At 42.9% G+C, this 23,787-nt stretch overlaps 1 protein-coding gene across 5 annotated transcripts in view; it reads right to left on the bottom strand.

The window, feature by feature from the left end:
* The window catches only part of LOC136440551 (centrosomal protein of 112 kDa-like), a 92,420-nt gene extending 69,339 nt beyond the window's left edge, over positions 1-23,081 (bottom strand). For 3 of the 5 annotated variants that reach the window (XM_066436609.1, XM_066436607.1, XM_066436610.1), the window contains exons 1-7: positions 22,900-23,045; positions 21,331-21,539; positions 17,836-17,902; positions 15,566-15,683; positions 11,714-11,770; positions 3,371-3,492; positions 2,534-2,710 (exon numbers count right to left, since the gene is read on the bottom strand). In XM_066436609.1, the coding sequence (XP_066292706.1) occupies positions 2,534-2,710; positions 3,371-3,492; positions 11,714-11,770; positions 15,566-15,683; positions 17,836-17,902; positions 21,331-21,436 (647 nt within the window). In that variant the 5' untranslated portion in view covers positions 21,437-21,539; positions 22,900-23,045. Of the gene's footprint in view, positions 1-2,533; positions 2,711-3,370; positions 3,493-11,713; positions 11,771-15,565; positions 15,684-17,835; positions 17,903-21,330; positions 21,540-22,899 lie in introns of all 5 variants that reach the window. The other 2 variants (XM_066436608.1, XM_066436611.1) reach the window with 2 other exon arrangements.
* Between the last annotated feature and the right edge of the window lie 706 nt (positions 23,082-23,787).

The following is a 23,787-nucleotide window of genomic DNA, read 5'->3' as shown; positions in this document are numbered from 1 at the left end:
CGTGGGGATCTAGTGGTGGCTGGGGTTGGGGAGGTGTGTCCCGGTGTGGGGATCTAGTGGTGGCTGGGGTTGGGGAGGTGCGTCCCGGTGTGGGGATTTAGTGGTGGCTGGGGTTGGGGAGGTGTGTCCGGGTGTGGGGATCTAGTGGTGGCTGGGGTTGGGGAGGTGCGTCCGGGCGTGGGGATCTAGTGGTGGCTGGGGTTGGGGAGGTGCGTCCGGGCGTGGGGATCTAGTGGTGGCTGGGGTTGGGGAGGTGTGTCCCGGTGTGGGGATCTAGTGGTGGCTGGGGTTGGGGAGGTGCGTCCGGGCGTGGGGATCTAGTGGTGGCTGGGGTTGGGGAGGTGCCTCCGGGCGTGGGGATCTAGCGGTGGCTGGGGTTGGGGAGGTGCGTCCCGGTGTGGGGATCTAGTGTTGGCTGGGGTTGGGGAGGTGCGTCCTGGCGTGGGGATCTAGTGGTGGCTGGGGTTGGGGAGGTGTGTCCCGGTGTGGGGATCTAGTGGTGGCTGGGGTTGGGGAGGTGCGTCCCGGTGTGGGGATTTAGTGGTGGCTGGGGTTGGGGAGGTGTGTCCGGGTGTGGGGATCTAGTGGTGGCTGGGGTTGGGGAGGTGCGTCCGGGCGTGGGGATCTAGTGGTGGCTGGGGTTGGGGAGGTGCGTCCGGGCGTGGGGATCTAGTGGTGGCTGGGGTTGGGGAGGTGTGTCCCGGTGTGGGGATCTAGTGGTGGCTGGGGTTGGGGAGGTGCGTCCGGGCGTGGGGATCTAGTGGTGGCTGGGGTTGGGGAGGTGCCTCCGGGCGTGGGGATCTAGCGGTGGCTGGGGTTGGGGAGGTGCGTCCCGGTGTGGGGATCTAGTGTTGGCTGGGGTTGGGGAGGTGCGTCCTGGCGTGGGGATCTAGTGGTGGCTGGGGTTGGGGAGGTGCGTCTGGGTGTGGGGATCTAGTGGTGGCTGGGGTTGGGGAGGTGCGTTTGGGCGTGGGGACCTAGTGGTGGCTGGGGTTGGGGAGGTGCGTCTGGGTGTGGGGATCTAGTGTTGGCTGGGGTTGGGGAGGTGCGTCCAGGCGTGGGGATCTAGTGGTGGCTGGGGTTGGGGAGGTGCGTCCGGGCGTGGGGATCTAGTGGTGGCTGGGGTTGGGGAGGTGCGTCCGGGCGTGGGGTTCTAGTGGTGGCTGGGGTTGGGGAGGTGCGTCCAGGCGTGGGGATCTAGTGGTGGCTGGGGTTGGGGAGGTGCGTCTGGGTGTGGGGATCTAGTGGTGGCTGGGGTTGGGGAGGTGCGTCTGGGCGTGGGGATCTAGTGGTGGCTGGGGTTGGGGAGGTGCGTCTGGGTGTGGGGATCTAGTGGTGGCTGGGGTTGGGGAGGTGCGTCCGGGCGTGGGGACCGAGTGGTGGCTGGGGTTGGGGAGGTGCTTCTGGGCGTGGGGATCTAGTGGTGGCTGGGGTTGGGGAGGTGCGTCCGGGCGTGGGGATCTAGTGGTGGCTGGGGTTGGGGAGGTGCGTCTGGGTGTGGGGATCTAGTGGTGGCTGGGGTTGGGGAGGTGCGTCCGGGCGTGGGGATCTAGTGGTGGCTGGGGTTGGGGAGGTGCGTCCGGGCGTGGGGACCTAGTGGTGGCTGGGGTTGGGGAGGTGCGTCTGGGCGTGGGGATCTAGTGGTGGCTGGGGTTGGGGAGGTGCGTCCGGGCGTGGGGATCTAGTGGTGGCTGGGGTTGGGGAGGTGCGTCCGGGCGTGGGGATCTAGTGGTGGCTGGGGTTGGGGAGGTGCGTCCGGGCGTGGGGATCTAGTGGTGGCTGGGGTTGGGGAGGTGTGTCCGGGTGTGGGGATCTAGTGTTGGCTGGGGTTGGGGAGGTGGGTCCGGGCGTGGGGATCTAGTGGTGGCTGGGGTTGGGGAGGTTCGTCTGGGCGTGGGGACCTAGTGGTGGCTGGGGTTGGGGAGGTGCGTCTGGGTGTGGGGATCTAGTGGTGGCTGGGGTTGGGGAGGTGCGTCCGGGTGTGGGGATCTAGTTGCTGGCCGTTGGGGAGGTGCGTCCGGGTGGACACTACATTATCTTGGGACGTCTTTCTTTTCTTTCGGGAGGGAAGGGGGCATTTTGCGTGGTGATATAGACCTAAAAGTAGGGATTTGATTTGATTTCATTTGATCTTTAATACACAACCGGCAGGCTTTAAACAGCCTGAATTTTGTTGTAAGATTTAGTGGTATCAGCACAAAGCTCCAGCTTGGGAATGACTCAATTACAAACTGGGATTGTTAAATTTGCTAATCGGAAAACAATAGGGGTGGGGACAAGGTGCACATATGAAAAGAGAAGTTCGCAGGGAAAATTGCTCCCCAAAACAGTTCAGGGCCCATCTTCAAAGGCATAAACCAATCAGCTATTGTTGCCAATGGTGAATGATTGACACCGATTTCTCATCAATATGCATGTCAAACATGTTAGGAAAAGCGCATTTTGACCACCGTGTTTGACTGAATCTTGCACTACTTGCTTTTATGGGTATTTAACAATTGAGAAACTCTACCATACAGTAACCTACATGTACCTTGTCATTGTGGTCCTGGGTTTGACGGGCGTAGTTCTGACGGGAGCCAGCGGAGACTTGGGATGCGGTCTACGAGTTTCCTCCTCGCTGTCATCAGATGACAACAAGAAGGACGGTTTTCTGCGACTACTGTACAGGACGCGGGAAGCACGGGAGTCTGCACCATTTTGCTCACGTCTGAAAGGTAGCATTTTGCATTATACTTATCTCATACTTTAATCATTATCATTAACTTTGGAATTTCCTCATTAATCATGCAAATTAAGTCCCAATTTTCTATGTCGCCGTGTGCGTCTGTGAGGAATAAAATACATTTGCACAGCATTCCCCAAACCCAGACCGGTGTAACGAAGCCGGGCGTCTTGTGGGTATTCACTTCTCATGAGCGACCTGCATGCATGCCAACGTTTCCAGATATCGTTATACAATGTCGGTGGCTATTCCCCTTCCTCACTTGTAAAAATTCTGAGAAGAGTGGCTTTATAATTTTGTACTTACCTGTCACGGTAAATCAGTCAGATTGTAATTGAACAACTACTCCAGGTTTGGGGAATGTCGCTCAAACGCATTCTGTTTTCAATGGACTTGCATGATAACAGACAGTTTGTGACCAAAATCCCCCATATGACGAAACCAGTTTGTGTGGTTCAAATTCCTTTATTATAGGTGCATGCGCACAGCTCCAATTTGGCTGAACAAAAGTGCATATTCACCCAGTATTTCGAGCCCCCAGAAAAGAACAACACAAATCACAAACCTATGAGACCCTCAGAGCATACTCTACACTCCAGCGGAGTGCTGTAGGGACTTCCTAAGGGAAACAATTATAATTAATACCTGTGGGGTTGGTGTCGTGAGTTGGACAATGTTCCTGGCTCCTCCATTGAGCGGGACACAAAGGATGATGCCAGCGTATCGTCCAACTCTCCTGCCACCCAGTCGGGTATTCCAGGGTTTTGCTGGAAGAGATACAAAGATACTATACATGTAAGATAACGACAATGTGCCAGGTCAATTTTCAGGTCATCTATTGACATTAGTAATAATAAGTAAGTTGAATTAACCCTATGGCATTTAATGAGTCAGACAATATTCAGAGTGTGAATCTCTAGAAAAGTAATGTGTCACATAGCTGCCAGCCATATCTGGTTTGTTTGCACAAGTAGTACCTTGGTGCATTTTTTTTTGCCGTTTGCAAACATTAGAAATATGATACAATGACATAAATGTTCTAAAAAATGTTTTAATTTTGCATTTCAACATTTAGACGGAGGTGGGCAGGGCTATGGTATCTACGGTACCGGTATTTACAGTAGGCACGCGAAACTAAAAGATTACCATGTAGATTATTTTGTGTCGTTTTTGCGCACTTTTGAAAAGAAATCTGAATGCAAATGTGGAAACAGTGGCATTAATTGTAAATTGCATAAAGATTACACCAACTAGAATATTTCCAGTTTTGAAGTCTCAAAAAATGCTCTGTGTGCCTTTAACAAATACATATATGATGATGTAACACCACCGCATGCCACATGCTTATCATCAGTCGTGCAATGTGATGCTGTGGAGCGGCCCATTCCTCCATTAGTCGTCGTAGGTCAGCCAGCGTCACTCTTGCACGGACAGCTCGCCGATGCTGATCTCATAGATGTTGGATGGGGTTCAGGTCCGGGCTGTTAGAGGGCCACTCCATCCTCTTCACACACTGGAAATGGTCTGCAATGATCCTTGCCCTGGGTGGCCTGGGTGGGTGTTGTCGTCCTGCAGCATGGCATTTGGTCCCAATTGTTACAGAGGAAAGGGATCGCCACTGGATCGAGAATAGTGTCCCTGTATCTCACTGCATTGAGGTTACCTGGGATGACGACAAGCTTGGTCTTTCCCCTGGCAGTCATACCGCCTCCAAAAAATGCTGTCACTATCCTTGGAAAAGTTATGGTAGCGTTTTCCTCGTCGCCTCCCCACTTTGATTCGGCCATCCAACTGCCAAAGGTTGAACCTGCTCTCATTGGAAAACATCACATTCTTCCCTTACAGTTCCAATCATGATGCCAACAGGCTTGGCGCTGAGCTTCCGCCAGTGCAGGCTTCCTGGCAGCCACACAAGCTCTCGGGTTGACCGCGTGCAGTCTGCTCCTGCATGATGGTTTGACGTGAAAGTTTTCTGTAACGGTTCGAGAACCTTGTGTTGAAGACAACCTGCGGTCTCTCAGTGTTGCTGGAGTAAGGTCTGGCTCAGGTGTTGTGGCCCTGGGACGTCCAGTGCGTGGCCTGTCTTTCACATCACCAGTAGCGCGGAACTTGGCTACCAGTTTGGAGATGGTATCACCAAAAATGTTTTTTCTTATTTTTCTTGTTTTTTCTTTATGGAGAGAAAGATTTTCTTGTATTAAAAAATTCAAGAAAAATCAAGAAACCTTTTGCAAAATCTTTGTATGTTAATTCTTAGACAAAGAGTTTCACTCAGAATCTTGTTTTTCTAAAGAAAGATAAAGAATTTCAAAGAATTTCTGATATAATTTTCATCAGCAAGAATATTCTAGAAATTTAAGTGAATTTTTCTTTAATTGTTAGTCTTCACAAAATGTTTGTATTAAAAATTTTGTATTTTGTTTTATCGTTTCAATTCTTCTCACATGCTTAATGGTATTCAAGCTTGAAAATGTGGATATCTTGTTATTTTTGCCCCCCCTTGTTTTTTTTCGCCAGCGCGCACAAAATTTGGGGTCTGCAGAGGATGTCATCCATAAAATTTACTCGCTGTGGCCTAATGTTATTTTTTCAATGGGAAAATACAACACTTTGGTACATACCACTGCAGTGAAACTATGTTTTCCATGTGCATAACGATCAAAGCTACAAACGTACGTTCACACACGTTGATATCTACTAATTGTCAATCTACATGTAGGTGTAAGAAATTCAATCTTGAGGACAGATCTAGAAACGTATTCCTATAATAGTACAAGAAAAACCTCAATCTTAGTTATACAGGAACCTCATTTTTGGTATAAGAATTTCAGTATTGTGGACAGAATGGTATTCCTAGTAGTGCAAGAACCTTAATCTTAGTACATATACAAGATATTTATTCTAGGTGTAAGAAATTCAGTCTTAGGCATGCATGTGTTAGAAATAAATTCTGACGGCAAAAAAATATTCCAGAACTACTGATCCATTTAGCTATAGGAATAAAATTCTTAAGGCAAGAAAAATATGGGTTTCTTGAATTTGCTCAAAACAGGGACCTTTTTCAATTCTTGTATACAGAATAATATACTTGCTAAAAGAAAGATTTTTTGCAAAAGAAAAAAACAAGAACAATTAAGGTAGGCAATAAAAACTATTGCCATGGCGATGAATGAGTGTTTATTGTAATTGGTGTTTGCTTAATTTTTCCTACGGCTGTTGCTAAAGCTAAGGAAGCTTGCGATGAATCGGACTAAGTGGAAAAGATTGAAGGAAGACTGATTGCGGCTGCTGGATGTTTCTACTACTGCAGCAGCAGAAAACAGTGGACTGCTAAAACTATTGCAGCTACGATAGCTACATGTATGTATAGACTTACTATGATAGATAGTACTTGGCCCATGCTGCCCTATAATTGTTTGTTTGTTTGTTTGTTTGTTTGTTTGTTTGTTTGTTATACACACTATCCTTCCCCCTGGAGAAGATCCTGCCCATGGAAGGAGCATGATGATTGACAACTGGACAATCCCATGCTATGCTCTCTGATGTGCCTGACCCCAAAACAACCTGACAGCATCAGGCCTCGAAATTATCCTTTTTCCCTTTTGTCCCTGAATTGTCCCGAAAGTGGATTTCAACTGTCCTGAAAGTGTCCCGAAGTGTCCCAACCAGGGCCAAAGATGTGAACTTAGTGGGGGGTCTGGATTAAGTTCCAGAGGTTCATATTCAGCTTAGAACCTATACTCAAGTCTGAACCTCAACTCAAGCCATGGCATATGTGTGTTAGAATTTTTTGTTTTTTTCAGTTACATACAAAATTGCATGTTGGCAAACATTTGGCATGAAAAATTTGATACATGCAAAATTATATACAGTCAGTAGTAAACACAAAAGCTCTCAAACAGTGAAGAATTCCAACATACAATATACAAGTTTTTGAAAAATCAATACCTTTTTCTAATTGAGTAAAATTTCTAATATGGCAAAAATAACAAAGAAGTACTTAATTTCGCCCCAAGAAAGAATAAAGCACGATGCTGGATTTAATCTATCATATTATCGGGCAATATCTGCCCTCATAGTCATATGCAGTTTCACAAATTCTCGTAAGGGGGCGTTGTGTCGTTCTCGCGTGTTATTGCGAGAGTTCGCTAAAAATTTCAAGATGGCCGGTGTTTGTTTTTATTTCGTCGCCAAATGGCCAAAATCGCGGGAGTTCTTGCGTTTTTAGGCACAACTTAACAGGTTAACTACAGATGGAACTATTTGATAAACATTTCCCAATGGAAATGGGGACATCTTAACCGCAAAATCTTCCGCTGAATCGAGTTCCTCCATGACGGGGACTGACTCAGAATTTTCTGATTGTCCCGAAATAGTCCCGAAACGTAAGTTGAATTGTCCCGAACCCAAATTCTACTGTCCTCGGGACATGGTTAGTTTCGAGGCCTGAGCATTCCTCTTACTAGTAGATTTTCAGAATGACCCAAAACATTTCAGAGACTTATAATGAGCCTCACACAAAGCCCAAATGGTAAAGTTCACACAGTGCAGTGGGACTCGCTACTGTACAATACTTTCTTTTCTAGCCGTTTGGCTGTCTTTAAACAACACACTATTAAATCTAGAAAGGGAGTAAATTCACATAATCTACCAACTGGTAGTGCAGTCTAGTTTTGAGTTGTAAAATGGGTGCACACTGGAACATGGTAAGTTTTTACTAGGACTAGGGAGTTTAGACAGGGAATGGGTTCCCCGGGGATTTCCATGCCACAGTTTTGAAAGTAGACAGTGAGGGGGCGGTCCTTGTGTCGGATGGGAGGGAGTTCCACAGTTGGGTGGCTCTGTGGAAAAATACCTTCTGAGTTCTTACACTTTTAGGGATTTGCATCTATCAGAGAGATTATTTCCTTTTCTTAGGGGGTATCTAGATTCAATGGTAGATGGCAGAAGACCTTGTAAGTGAGGTGGACAGCAAAGATGCAAATCAGTACCTCATTTGCATAACTGATGAAAATGTGCTACACTAGCCTTCTTTGTTAAGACTTTCATACTTTGGACAATTTCTGTAATTTGGGTGGAAAAAATGATCAATTGACACAATTAATGCAAATGAGGACCTTATTTTCATAATCAATGAGTAACATTTATAATAAACTTCAAGTTGGCACAAAAAGTTTGGAAACTTTACTTTGGTTGATCATATTTCCGTTGTTTTTTTATCAACTTCAAGGCATTATATGTTGTTGGAAATCTTGTGTAATTTCCTTTCCTATGATACCCAACTAAGCAATCTTATGGAGCGGGCACCAGGAGTCAGCGTCATGGTGTGCCCGGGCAACTGCCAGAGTTAAAACCAGGCCAATCATCCTAAGCAACCTTGATGTGTCAAGATATAGAGACACCTTTCTCCATCCAGTCACATTTCCTACATCGGATTACCTCTGCAATATCAGACTGAGTGCCACTCTGCAAGATGATAGTGCACGTCCATACAGAATGAGAGTCATTTCAGACCACCTCCAGAATGCAGGAATACAGAGGATAGAATGGCCTTCCTGCAGCCCAGATCTCAACACAATTGAACACCTCTCAGACTCTGTGATCACTGATCAGCTTGGCCGAGCTGTGCATGCAAGAATGATCAACAGATCAATACCACCTGCGACGACTCCTTGTGGAAAAATGCCCAGGGACCGCGTAACAAAACTGGTGACAAGCATGAGGAGGATGTGCCAGGCTGTGGTGACAGTGCATGGCTGGTGTACTCAGTATTAAGCCACCTTCATCATAACTGAGGCCCCTTTACGCAATTTTTTGTTTGGATGGAGACTAATCTTGGCTTTCATATTAATATGTTTTGTTGATTCAAGTTTCATTTTACCCTCGTACACAAGCCACATGCTACCAGCAGAAGAAAAAATACTGAATTGAGCGTTTTAGTGGGGTAATCTGGGCACTTTTTTTATGTGACCCGCTCGCATAAGCAGGTCTGCTGCTCGTTCCATTAATTTACAACCATAATAAATTTGGTACCACAGGAAAGAAGATCACACAAGCTTTTCAATGATAAATAAATCATTGAAATTGATCAAGAAACAACGGAGATATGATCGACCAAAGCTAAGTTTCCAAACTTTTTGTGCCGAGTTTATGTCAGTCATATATGTTACATCATTTCGCAAAGGCCGTTGAACTTGGATATGACTTGTAAAAAGAGGTAAAAACATGTGGAACTAGAGTTCCAGGACCTCATACCTTCGCCAAATGATTTTAACCTTTATGACTGACATATTAGGAGTGTTTCTCATCAATTCTAAATCATACCAGTTGATTGTCTTAAAATACAACATGTCCAAAGTATGAGCTTAACAAATTATGAGCTTAACAAAGAAGGTTATGCTAATATTTATCATCAATGATTCAAATGAGGCTCTTATAAGCCTTATTTGATTCAACAATGTTCACATTCACATAACTTCCCGATGCCACAAATTATTAAATGTATGAAATTGCCGTCATTTGCCAGTGTGGAACTATAGAAGTTTCTCATTAAGTATGCAGATTAGGCCCACATTTGCATATTTTCTATCTATCAACATTCCTCTCTTCCTCAGTTACAATTTGAACAGTCATATCATGGAACAAAGCGGATTTTTAAGGTTGCCTCATTAATTATGCAAATTAGAATCTGATTTGCATAATTATCGTCCAATCATTCTAAGCACCACACAAGCTATCTACATACCAAAAATCATGACCATCCATCAAGGCCATCTTGTTATAATATTTTCGCATTAATTATGCAAATGAGGTCTTCATTTGCATAGTTCATATCAATTAATATTTCTCTCTTCCTCAGGTACATATGTCACATGTTTCAGAGTCCTATCATGGAATTTGGCGGATGTATAAACTTTCCTCATTAATTATGCAAAGTAGGTACTGATTTGCATAATAAGTATCTAAACATGTACATCTTCACTCAAGCTATCTACTTACCAAAAATCATTACCATGCATCAAGCCCTTCTTGAGTTATTCCCTTTCAAAGTCAGACACAAAACCTGCTCCTGCAGTTCCAAAAAAGCCACTAGGGGGCCCAAACCCACAAAACTTACTCTCTGTCCAAAGATCTATCTACCACTCAAAAATAAGTTCCATAGCATGTCTAGAACACGAGATATCAAAACAGGAAGTTCCGCTGCAGTACCGTAAGAAGCCGCTAGGGGGCCCAAAATCTAATCGTTTTCAGGTCTCACCAAAACCTACCAACATACCAAATACCAAGACAATCCATTAAGGCATTCTTGAGTTATTCTGTGCCACCCCACACAAACCCACAAACGCTACCCTCTGCATAACCTTCTCGGCGAAGGTAATGAACATGACAACTTAAGCATCCGATAAAGCAAGAAACATGAAGGTTGACCGTAAAAAGACAAGCTTGCTGGGAACCAAAAAAAGGTAAAATAAAATGGAAACAGTAGTTCGTGAATTAGTGATGTACAGTCAAACCTGCCTAGGCGACCACCTCTTCAACGCGACCACCTGGCCATGGCGACCGCTTTTTCTCAGTCCCCAAAATTTTCCCCATAGGCACAAGCATTAAGCGGCTTGCCCAAGGCGACCGCGACGAATTGGGACCGCACAGAGCACAATCCCTGCCCATGGCGACCGTTTTCCAGCGTGTAGTGACATCGGATTTCGCTGTCGGATTTCGTGGAAATATTTTTAAGACCTTGACCGGCTTGATGGACAAAAATATATGGAATAGCATTGATTCCTCCATGAAGTCTTTTAATTAAACGTTCCCACTATAAACATTGTAAATACAAAGGTTTGTGAATACTTAAATATCAATGTTGCTGTGCCCATCATGATCTTATAGTTGAACTCAATTTTCAAAACGATCATATAGTGCATGGCGTCAAAAAGTCAGATTTCACAGAAATTACTATCCATTTCTTGTATTTTCAACAAAAATGTGTCTCTGTCTTACTAAATTCCGCCGGAAAATGACTTCGTGGAAGGCAAAACATCGGTCGAGACATGTTGTTCATTGGTCCGCGACGCCATCTTGGTTTCAACACGGCATAACGCTGACCTTTCTAAAACACGACGTTTCTGTGTATGAACATTTGGAATACTCTCGTTATTGATGAAAATTGATATTCTTATTTTTTTTTTTTTCTTCATGACTCTCACAAACCTTTCTTGGCCGCTGCTTGCTTGTAATCGCCGACGCTGTGCGTTATGCTGCACTGTTACCTTTCGATGTGGTTGGGAGCGGTATCACAACTTTCCGTCAGATCGAAAACTTTTTGCCCCTTTTATCCAGAGGTTGGCACCCAAAAGAAGGCTGGGGTCAGCAGGTGTTTTCTAGGGATTTGTCTTAGGCCTTAAAAACTAGATTTTATGTGTGTGTGTGTGTGTGTGCGTGTGTGTGTGTGTGTGTACTCTTAACGTAACGTGTGAATATGGGAGGGCGCTGCGAGATCATAGAGGCAGACATTGTCTTTAGTCAAAAGTATGACGAAAATTTGTACAAGATGTACCAGTATACAAATATTACAACGATAACAGAAAATGTAATTTCTGTAGGATCTTTTGTCAATGAGAATTAACCTGGTGGGGGTCATGCTGTTTAAAATCACATAATTTTCCATCCATCTACGTAGTACACTATATTTGAACACCTCGACCTGGAAACATGTTATGAGTGGAATCCTCTTCATGGCGACCACCTGTCCATCGCGACCATTTTTGTTCGGTCCCCCGGGTGGTCGCCTTGGGCAGGTTAGACTGTACATCATATAGATCACATGTGGCTGCATGTATTGGTGCTACCAAGGGAGGTACAGAAAGATCAAAATAATTTAGGAAACTGTCTAAAAACAAAGAGAGATTGCCACTAAAAACTACAAAATGCTGTGACAGTCTTGTTTGACTGGATTATTGACTTGGAAGGTACAATGATGCATTCACCCACCTCAGTTACTTTACTTTTGGGGATTGTAGACTTTGGCACATCGTCAAAGTAGATGGACTGAAAAACAACGACATGTTTTGCAGACCATCTTATGTCTACTAAAATCTTATGAAAAGATATCTAAAAAAGCTAAAAGGCTAAAAAGACAGGAAAAAAATAGGTTGAATTTCTAGAATTCTAAACATTTTTAAAACTAAGTTGTGAGATCTGAAGAATGCCTGCCTACGCATACATAAGATTTATACTAGGCCAGGGACTGACCCCTTGATTATCTCAATGAGGTTCATCCATGAAGAACATATGGGCTAATAGATAACCCCAGAAGCGGGTGTTATTTGTAAAAGACCACATCTTTATGAATGCAAAATCAACCAAATCTGTAAAAATGAATAGATAAACTAGAAAGGCCGTCATTTGCCCCTAAGCAAATACAGCATGTTTCGCCCATACTCATCCTCATGCAAGTAGTGGGCTGTCCCAAAATAACACCTGGGCAAATCGAAATATTAACTACATGTAGAAATGCAACATTTGCGAGAGCAACATACGTGTACTTTGCCAATATCCCTCCCCATGCATAAATTGACTGTTCCAAAATCACCCGTGCAAAAAAAATTCTCTCTATTGCGAGACGCCAAGAGCCTTCTGCATACAAAGGCTTGCATGTTTTCCTGCAACATGACCTCAGGTAACTTGAAAAGAACACACCTTCTTTGGCTAGCAGCAAATGGAACGCGCGGAACCTTTAAGATAGAACATGGATTCTTTGGCCAGCAGGAAATGGAACGCGCGGAACCTTAGATAGAACTTGGAACAGGGGTAGCACTTTTTCCAGTTTTTGGTCTGAAAATAGGCCCAAAAGCCCCCAAAATGAGGCAATTTGAAGTGATGTACACCAGAAATGTGGTTGGAGTCCTGTACGGGCATGTTCAAGGCACCCTTGTACCGAATTTTGGGATGGCACATTTGTGATAGGTTATCTATGACAGAATTTCCCCGATATTGGCTGCATGTACATATTGTAACGTAACGTGACCAGTTATCGTGCACTACCAATTATCATCCAGTTTGGGTCATGTCCACATGTCGCAGTGTATTATGCCAAAGCTACATTATGTAGTTCTCATGAGCAATAATGAACGTCATAAGTATGATCCTTAGTCATGACTCTCCTTTATGCAAAGAAGAAATGAATTAGGTTTACGTCCAGCGACATAACAGAATAAACTCCTGAACCAGTAACAGCAAGTTGCATGGAAGCGTCATCACTGCATTGTTGGTCATACCATGGCTTGTTAAGTGGGTTTCTTTTTTCGTTTGAAGACTTGAACTGATTTTAATGATAGGTCTGCTGCCATCTCTATAACTTGGCTAAACTTCTCAACAACTTTTTCAGCTTGATTAGTTTACACCATAGCTAGTATCTGTTAAAAGTAGCCGACGTTCAGCCTTTCTTTGATATTCAGACTATCCATGGCGATTCAAGGTTGAAAACTCTTACTAGTTCTAGGAAGGTTTGATACAACCAAGGTTGAGGAGGATAAACCTCCTTGATACAACCTAGCGACCCCCACACCAGTGGTACATTTTTGCATGGCCAAACATAATGGCCATGCGTTTATAACATGAACGTCACATGCCGCTCATGTCGGTGAAATTCACAGCACAACATTTTTTTTGTATCGCGTCAAGCAAGCGGTGGGACAAACATAGTGACTTAACTATCATTTGTCAGTAGACTACTTGGACACTCAGTTACTGTGCATTTTTTTCTGGTCTACAATGCATGTTCTTCAAGCATAGTGCCAGAAGGCAAAAGACTGAAGTGGACGATAATGGGTAAACCTAGCACAATTCTTCATCATATACCTCAGTATAAATACATGCTCGCGCGGCGTTAAACAGGCGGAGAAAAACTTACAGATCATGCATTTTTCTTTCTAGAAGAGCTGATGTTTTTTCTCATGGGTTAAACATTTGGCTCTGTCCACACGGTTTTAAGATAAATACGTTTTGAATAAATTGGACGATAATTGGTCACATTACGTTATGCTCAGGACAAAAACTAAATGAAAAAGAAAACAGCTCGGGCACTCAAGGGCTAGTGAAGAGTTACGTCTCTTCTGTACTTGTGTGTGAAAAGGATTAAAATTGAAAAGGGCATTCTAATTCTTTATTACTTAAGATCATGCAGCTGTAATGCATGCAGCCAACACAGTGGGAAATTTGTCACAGATATACGCACCTTGCTTTACGGGGGCACCCGCATTGACCGAAAACATTACACTCTCACAGCAACTACATCCACAAATTATGCTAATGAGGATCACGTTGGCATAATTTATGCAGAAATTTGTATTTCCATTACGGTAAATGGTATGGATGTCATATTTGAGGTGTAGGTACCTTTAGGAAAGTTGAATAAACCAGAATATACATTATGATAATTAGGACCTCATTTGCATAATTTACGCAACTTTCTAATTCCCTTCATGTAAATGCTACAGAATCTGATGTCATATTTGAGGTGTAGGTATCTGTAGGAAAGGTGAATACACCTGGATGTAAATTATGCTAATGAGGACCTCATTTGCATGATTTATGTAGAAATGTGTATTTCCCTTACACTTAATGCTACGGAAGTCATATTTGAGGTGTAGTTACCTTTAGGATAGGTAAATACACCTGGGTGTAAATTATGATAATGAGGACCTCATTTGCATAATTCATGCCGGCACTTGTATTACCCTGACGGTAAATGCTACAGATCCCATACTGTAAATCACTTTAATAATGTGGTCGGTATAATTATAGCGGTTTGGGGAAAATGGAGTAGCTCACTGCATTAAAACTGCGGTGGGGAAGTTCCTGCCTCAGGAGGAAAAAAAGCATCAAGTTCTGCACGGCACATGGTCACCAAATGCCTGCTGACTACATAGAAACTTGTCAAACATCGTGGACAAGTTAACTGAAAATGTGCGCTAAAAATCTAGCCTGGAATCCAAACCTATTATAGCTCCCGAGTCTCTCTCCCCCAAATATTTGCCATGATTTTTTGCATTATAGATAAATTCTGACCCTGTATCGGTGTCATCAATATTCCTGAATTTAACGTTAAGTGTTATGGGCCTTCCTGAATTTAACGTAAAGCGTTATGGGCCTTCCTGAATTTAACGTAAAGCGTTATGGGCCTTCCTGAAGTTAACATAAAGCGTTATAGGCCTTCCTGAATTTAACGTTAAGCGTTATGGGCCTTCCTGAATTTAACGTAAAGCGGTATGGGCCTTCCTGAATTTAGCGTAAAGCGTTGTGAGACTTCAAGAATTTAGCGTAAAGCATAACCAGGACCCCCATTCAGACCCTCATACATAAATCCTCATACAAAGATGACAATTTACCACTAAAAAGACAGTTGGCTACATGTCTAACTTACAGTTACAGATAATTAACCAAACTTGTTTAGGTGCAGGTTCGGGTCTGGACCTGTTCCTAAACCATTGTACCTGTACCATACCTTCACCTGAATTTTGGTTTATGTATACAGCCCTATGCACAACCATGTACATGTATTTCAAGCACTGCATGTACATGTGCATGTAATTCCCAGGGAAACTGTGTCCTCTTTACATCCGCTGCAAAATGAGGGCATCTAATTTCTTTTCCTTAGTGTAGGGTGTCAAGAAGGCACCCTGATTCCCTGCTTGCTAATAGCCGTCATGCACCCATCTACATGTACATGGACCAGTGCAGGTTAGGTTCTGATAGACATCATAAACACCTGCACAACTCCAAATCAACTGCACTACCCTGCATATGCAGGTGATATTTCAGCCCTGAACTGAAGATCCTTACCATGTAGGAAGGTAGGGTCTTCAGAGGTCCAGGGCCTGGCCTGTGGTTAAAGGGTCCTTCTAAAACACCTCTCTTCAACATATGGAGCAGCAGCTCTGCATACATGTTCCTGTTCTTCCTAAGTATGGGACAAAACAGCATACAAACTGACATAGAAATGGATCCTTTTATAGATATAATTGGAAAATAAACTTATCTAGATGCATTTTAAGAATTAAAAACTCAATCACAAGAGAGCTAAATTTTCAACAACACATCCACAACTACGTGAATAGTTTCACCAGGTTGGTTTAAGTCACAGAATAAAAAAGACATAACCAAGTGACTTATTCACCCGACGTGTCACCATGTGTCACCTTCATCAAGGCAATTCTGACTGGTTCACATAGCACTGCAGCACAGGTGTCGCTGCTTATGGATGCATTCCCAAACGCAAAGTATTTACATTAAACACTGTTACAGGGAAGTGTATATACATGCACAATGCAGTCCCAAATATACAGAAGTGTAACACATACATAACAATCAAGCAATAAACAATGCAATAATGAACCTCTACTTCTTAAGAATGCGGTCCCAAACGTGATAGACATAGAGGACAATACCATGTAGAATCGCACGTTGGATTAAGGAGGCTGTATGGATCAGGAAATCCACTTCAGTCATGAACTGTGATGAGGGGGGATATAGACTCAGTCACGTTTGGGACTGCATTCCTTTAAGAATAAGAGGTTAATTATTGCATTATTTTTTTTGCTTTTGCTTGTTTATAGATAGTATGTGTTACACTCACATTTTGGGACTGCATTGTCGATGCCATAAGCCCCGGCTACACATAGCCGAACATGGCCTCCCGACTCTCCCCCAACCATGGTTAGAGTGATTCGGGAGTGATTCGGGAGCTAGGTCGGCTAGCGTTCGGCTGAGTCGGCTGGCGTTCTGCTGAGTCGGCTGGTGTTCGGCTGCGCCAGCCGAATGTTTTGAAAATTTCAAAACATCCGGCTCTGGACGGAGGTTCTGTAATCGGTTGACTGGTGTTCAGCTGGTGTTCGGCACGGTCGGCTAGTATTCGGCTAGTGTTCGGCTGGTGTTCGGGAGTAAGTCAGCAGTAAAATTTAAATCTTCACCACGCTATAACCACTGCTAACTTACACCAAACTAGTTTCCAACCTACCAATAACTCACCCCTAGGCCGTAGATAAATCTCGGCTAACTCATTCCCAACTAAACTGACTACAACCAGAACGTGGGCGAATCAGCCCCGACCTTCACACGACCAAAAACAGAGAAGAAAGCTAAAAGCCTTGTTTAAGCTATCCGTGATCCGAATTCGATGTCTTGGTGATGTTAACAACATAGAAGAATGGATTATTTTGATTAAAAATGAAAATAAAAAAATCTTTTGAAAGTCGCTGAATATGTCCATTTCGATTCGTGAGAGGGTTAGCAACTGGTTGGGAATAAGTCAGGACAGATTCGGCTAGAGGTCGGGATGGTTGGGAGTAGGTTAGGAAGCATTCGGGGCTTGGTTGGGGGTAAAAACCGTGTATTGGTTAGGAGATGGTCCGGCATATGTTCGGGGCAGATTCGGCGCATAAGATAGGCATGGCCTTATTCTGGTCAGACCATTCCCGAACTACCGCCGACCCGAGTCGGCTAGCGTTCGGGAGCCATGTTCGGCTATGTGTAACCGGGGCTATATGTAAATACTTTGCGTTTGGGAATGCATCCGTAAGCAGCAACACCTGTGCTGCAGTGCAATGTCAATTGCCTTGATGAAGGTGACAGTAGTAGTATCCAGTAGTAGTATCCAGTATTTTGATTAAAGTGCTGCCGGGGTCCCTGACACGGGTGGGCAGCAGCCGGCTAGTCGTCACACCCCTCTTCCATGCAGCTCTGTCCAGGGGGTTCACGCTGGTCAGGCCGCACGCCTTCATGTCCTTCCTGACACACTCCATCCACGATTTCCTAGGTCTACCACGACCTCTGCTGCCTGGCAACTGCATTTTGGTGATGGTGTTGATGCAGCCACTGGCACGTTCAACATGTCCATACCACCGGAGTCGGCGAGACCGCAGCACAGATGCAATGAGATGGTCACCAAAACGTTGGTTGAATTAATCACTTGGTTGTGTAAAAAGAATCTTTCTATTCACATCCACAACTGTTCACAAAGAATGTCCTCAATTCACTGTTGTTCACTTTAGTGTTGAATATGACAGGACTCTTAGCTAAAAATCTTCAGTAAAAAGTACATTTTGGTTCCTTACCTAGTAGTAGGTCCAGGTGCAACTGGCTCGCATAGTTTCTTGATCCATAAGGCACATCTCTGTCTTTCTGCAAATAGAGAGTTTTCCCTCACTTTCAATATCAAATAAGCAGGCAGGTTCTGACTGCCATGTTGGTGACTCCTTGAGTTGATTTGCTCTTCAGTGGACAAAGCTCAAGTGTACAGTAATATTCTCACCTCTCAAATAGAAGTACCCCCTGGAATAAAAGTGCCCCCCAGACAAATCTTCGAAATGTAATAGAAGTACTCCCTGGAATAAAAGTACCCCCCCGGAAAATTTAAAAATTGACATGTAAGCTATGTCTATGCTACTAAAATGTGTTCTCATGGACAGGTGTATGTGCGCGTCTATGACCCTGTTCATTGCAAAATACTACACACAAAAATACTATATACATATAGTCAGTCTTTGACATAAAAGCTCTCAGACAGTCAAGTATTACAACATGTACTAATTTTACCAAAAAATAGAGAGAAAAATTTTCAGCTTACTAGAATATAAAATGTAACAAAAACAGCAAAATGCTTAAAGTAATACTTAATTTTGCCTGGCGAAATAAAATATTTGCAAATACAAGCAAATTGTGTTTGCGCCGCACGACTGCATAACTGGGTATTTCAAGCACTGCTATTATGACATTTTTACCCCATAACTTATACCCTGATTCTGAAAAAAAAACATACCGTAAAAAATTAGAACGTACTGGGCGGATTTTGATAGTCTGATCCTGAGTGCCAGTCTTTTTAGCTTCTGTCCGCTACCCTAGCTCCGCTGCGGAGCTTGGGTAGCGTACGGAAGCTAAAAAGGCTGGCACTCAGGCTAGGATTTTGAGGCAAACAAAAATAAAAGTACGATGATTCAGGTTTTACCGGCAAGGTTGCTTGTTTCGCAAAACACATTGTAAGGCATAACACCCCAGTTCTGTACAGCTGTGTGAGACAGAACTAAAAATAAGGTTTCATCCACTCACAACAGGATGGACCCGTCTCTTTTCAATAAGTGCAGTGTGATCTTTTTTACTCTCACCTCTCAAATCTCTCGGAAAATTACAAAATTGACAGGTAAATTGTGTCTATAAGACTGTCCAAGGGAAATAAGATAATAAGCAGGTAGGTTGTATTTACTAGTATTCAATTATTCCCGAGGACCATACCTATTAAGCATATAAATATTGAACAGAATAACTGTACAAATTCTATTCAGTTAATGATGATCTTCCTCGCCACTTCAAAAAGATATTATAAGAGTTAAATGTTAAATAATTGGGCTTAGGTTCCCCGCTATGACCCCTAACAGTAGTAACAGGGGGCCAATTGTGCTTTCAAATTCTTAAGAGTTTGGAGACATCATGATCATATCTCCATGAACATTTAGTAGTATTCTGATTATGCAAATGACTTACTCAATTACATACTACATGCTTGGTCATGTACACCTCACTTATTCTCCAAGCAGAGGTTTTGGTCGGGAGGTAGTAGTGGCCGGGTTTTTTTAACATTGGAGGCAATGTTAAAAAAAAACGGCCACTACTACCTCCCGACCAAAACCTCTGCTTGGAGAATACACCTCACTTACGCATGTCGCAATATTGACAGTCCAGTGACTTACCACTTAGATGAATTATGGCGCTTTTTCATCAAGTATGCAAATTTGCATGATTTGCGTTTCATCATGTACATGTACATGTATGTCTAAGCTACCTGCCTACCAAATATCATGGAAATCTGGCGTTCCTTTGGTCAGTTACTATAAATGCAAAAATGTTAGGTGGTTTTTTTCCCACCTATGACTATAGCGCTGCTATTGTTCCAAACGCAAACTTAAAACCCCCGCAAACACTCCATTTGCTTCCTACCGCGAAATAAAAAATATGCATATGCAAACATAAATGCATTAACATGTACAGTATTCTCCTTGGACGATTTTAACAAAAATGCTGCTGCAGTTCCAGAGCAAGCTGCTAGGGGATCAAAATCTACACCACTTCTTTCTTACATGACAATCTGCCACTAAAAAAAAATAAAGATCATAGCACGTCAAGGTCAAAAGATACCCCAAAAAAATACTGCAGTACCAAGGTCACATACAAGGGGCCCAAAATCGACCTTCACCTTCGTCTTCCCAACACCTACCCACATACCAAAGGCCCTTACAATCCATCCAGACGTTCTAGAGTAATGCTTGTAGAAACACAAACAGACACACACACACACACACACACACACACACACACACACACACATACACACACACACAAAAAAACTTTATCTCCATTTTTCATGAAGATAAAAAGTGAAAATGTGTACATGAGACATGCATTTTCTACCTGGAACTTGATTAAGGAAAATTGTTGTACATGTATATCATTTATGATTACTGACATATAATCAGCTACCTACTTGACAATGTATCTAATTATATTTTCTGAAGACATAACCCACCAAAACACAAATATGAACGCCCCTTTAAAAACATTATAGGGTTACTGTATGTCTATAAATAGTGTTTTTTGTGAGACGCTAGGATTTCGAGTTCCCGCGGTTCAGCCGACAAATTGGAACAATACTGAACAGAGATCGTCTGTAAATTAGTAGCTGCTCAACGTCTTAGGCCGCACATACTAAGAAGTAACCGATTACATGTTGACATGCGCTTTACCGCTAAATTGGGAAAATTTTACCGCTATTTATACCGGATATTTTGGCCGCGTTTTTGTATTGTAAAAGTTATGGCTGCCAACTCGAGTTCTAACTGGTCAGCTAAGGAATCGGCAGTGCTGATATCTATTCTGGGGAATCAGGGGATCCAGAGGAAACTTGATGGCATGTATCGGAACCAAGATGTGTTCAAAGAAATTTCCCAGGCTTACTAACGTATATTCAACAGGACAACAGTTCAGTGCCAATCAAAAAAACCAAGCTGCTAAAGTACAAGGCTGTGCGGGATCAGAACAGACTCAGCAGGAGAGATTGCATTATGCAAATCAATGTAAACCATTTGGAGCAAGGGTGCAAGTTTGCACTGTGAATGCAAAATATAAACTGTTTTAAGTGGGAAACGAATCAAACTGTTTTGATTTCTGCATTATGATCCTAAGACATGCTTGAGAAGACCTTGACAGCATCAATTTTGTGTGGTAATCTTAAGGTACCCAACAGAATTACGAGAGTTGACGTTGTAAAGTTTAGGATTTTCTTAAACCTGGTGATTTTATACAAAATGTAAAATGTTAACAGAGCTGAAATATATTGAACACTAGTCTACATGATAAACATACACCATGAGCCTTAAATATGTAAGATGAAGAATTTAATATCAGTATATTGACCAATTTTCAGTCATGGTGTGAAGTACATTCATTCCATCTGCTGCCTAACCCCATGGCCTACTGAAATTTGGTGCCCAAAGCCTCCCTTGGCAGGGGGAAGGTTACTGATTCATACTTTCCATGTCAGCAGCCCAGTTTTTCCCTACCTGTTTTGTGTGGTAGCTTGAGAACATAGGGCTTCATGTCTGCCAGCGATCGGTCAAATTCAGCATCAAGTTTGGAATCTGACGAGTCCACTGTTACTGATTCCATTGTGAATGTGATGTTATTCCACCAGTGTCGTCAGATGAATCAAAAGATGTCTCTTAGACGGTCAGAGTAGGACGGTACACTGTAGTAGCTTTTTTCATCAGACCTACAAAATACACAACAGGATATTCAAATTCATCAAAAATCAAGACTTCCTAACAAAATATGTCAACTCTAACAGATATTTCAAAACTGTCCAACAAATACAAATATAACTTAATAAATTAGAAGGTTCAAAGTTGAGAATGGAGGTAGATACATGTATTTGTTATCAAAGAGTCATCTTGTACATTTTGTACCAAAACAAGCTACAGTAATCAGTGCCTGAAGTGCTTAGGGGAATGAGGATCAATCAATCGATCAATCAATGTAACTTGCCTTTTGTGGCATTACAGTGTTGCAAGGACCAATCAAATCACCCTATACAGTTGCATGCAAAATCATTCACCCCCTTCACATCTTGGACATTTTGGCAAAGTAAAGAACACAACTGCAGAATATTACTCAATTAACGAAGCCACTTAATTGCACCCGGGATAAACGCATATTCCATTTAATTGCACCAAATCCCAAAATCATATAATGAAAGCTCATCTGTGTTGGTAGTAATCATTTACAATGCTAAACTTTCTTCCAACACTAAGATATTCACGGATCGAATTTTCGACGACCACTGTCGCCTTCTTCAGGATCAATAATGACCAATCACTGCCGAACGTAAACTCGCGAGAGTTACGGACACGTGACTCTATTGACACATGTCACTGAGGATACGTGACGTCAGCAATTGGTCAAACGTGCCAGGAAGTTTATAACGCCCACTGTCTCTGTCAAAATCGTTCCCATTCACTGCATTGTTATAGTGATTATATGGATGACATTCGTGCATGCAACAATTTTAGTCTGATTCCAAAAAAAAGTTTTCCACCATACTGTAAATCGTACAGGGCAGCTGCAAAATGATGTGCCGTAAATTGCAACAAAAAAACATTGGAAAATGATACTAAATTATGTCGTAGAAAATCAAATTATTCCAAAGTTAATGAAGAAGATGTAATATTGTGAAGAAATGAAAATGAAGAATCTATCATTCGCTATACCACACTCTTTGTGTTAATTTTGGGGTCATAATTTTGTTCAACCACGTAGATGTCATGATGAAGGCAGCTTTTCTTTATTTATATCAATTTGCCAAACTTGTTTTATTCGCACGCTTATCATTGGTATAAATCATGGTTCGAGTCATCATACCTGATTCAACACAACAAATTTCATCAAAAACGTTTCATCAGCACTACTTTGTTCGTTATTTTTTGCACCACTTTTTTTATTCTTGTTGACGGCGTGCACCACCACCACCGGCCACACTTGGGTAAGGCCTCTGACCATAAGTCCTAGACACTATGCCCCACGCGGGGTTTTGTCTAGTATCACGACAAGACGAATGGAAGTATTAGACAGCTTACCCTTGCGGTCAAGTACACGATGAATGCCAAACGTTTCAGGCAACTGAAAGAAATCTGGAGATTGGAGACAAAATCAAAACAAACTTCCCGCTCTTATTCCGTACCTGTTCGAACCCGACCGCCATTGGACTGTCTCATAAAGAAAGGTGGAAGGGGGCGGAGGTGGTCAGCTTTTAATAATGTACCCTCGTTCTGATCCAGATTTGGGTAATCACATCCCTCTACTCAGTCTGGATGTAATTTGTTTAATACCTCTTCAGATTTGCTTGATCTAAACTTCTTTTTGCTCAGTTCGCTTGACCTTAAACACCCCTCAATGTTCATATATTGAAACAGTCCAGTATTGGTCTCGGTTCGGAGTTTTCAATGATTGGTTCCATCAATCCGACTCTCATCCCCGCTTCTCGAAACATCTTTTTCCGGGCAATTCGATGTTTCCGATGAAAAGAGTTGTCTTGCCACTGACTGATAGACTCAATTGAAATTTTCTGTTGACACATTATTGACCCATATGTCGAATACTGTGTCCTGCTAAGGAGGTTTTCTTCAGGTCTGTTCTGATTCGGCTGCAGATCTCACTCCTGTATTACTCCGAGTCGAGTGTAGAACTAGAAGGGTCCGGTCTATTAAAAATTGGGCGCAAAAAGTATGTGTTTAGGTTGATCATTAATGTCCTTTCATTGACCGCATTTGACATAAAGTGAATTCAAGTGTGTTTTACTGACAGGATTGGGCTGAAAAGTTTCGGCATGCGGCATCCTAGCGATAGGTCGGACTTTAATATGCGTTGTTTTGTCCTAAGTGCCGCGGACAGCTTCTTGCCGATGGTGGCAGTTAGACTACAGCTATCATAAAATTCGTTGTACCGGTCATATTTGAGAGATATTG

Source organism: Branchiostoma lanceolatum, chromosome 8 (assembly GCF_035083965.1).
Source record: "Branchiostoma lanceolatum isolate klBraLanc5 chromosome 8, klBraLanc5.hap2, whole genome shotgun sequence".
NCBI classification, from domain to species: domain Eukaryota; kingdom Metazoa; phylum Chordata; class Leptocardii; order Amphioxiformes; family Branchiostomatidae; genus Branchiostoma; species Branchiostoma lanceolatum.
The sequence above is the reverse complement of the archived record's forward strand: the minus strand, read 5'-3'. Positions and strand labels throughout refer to the sequence as shown.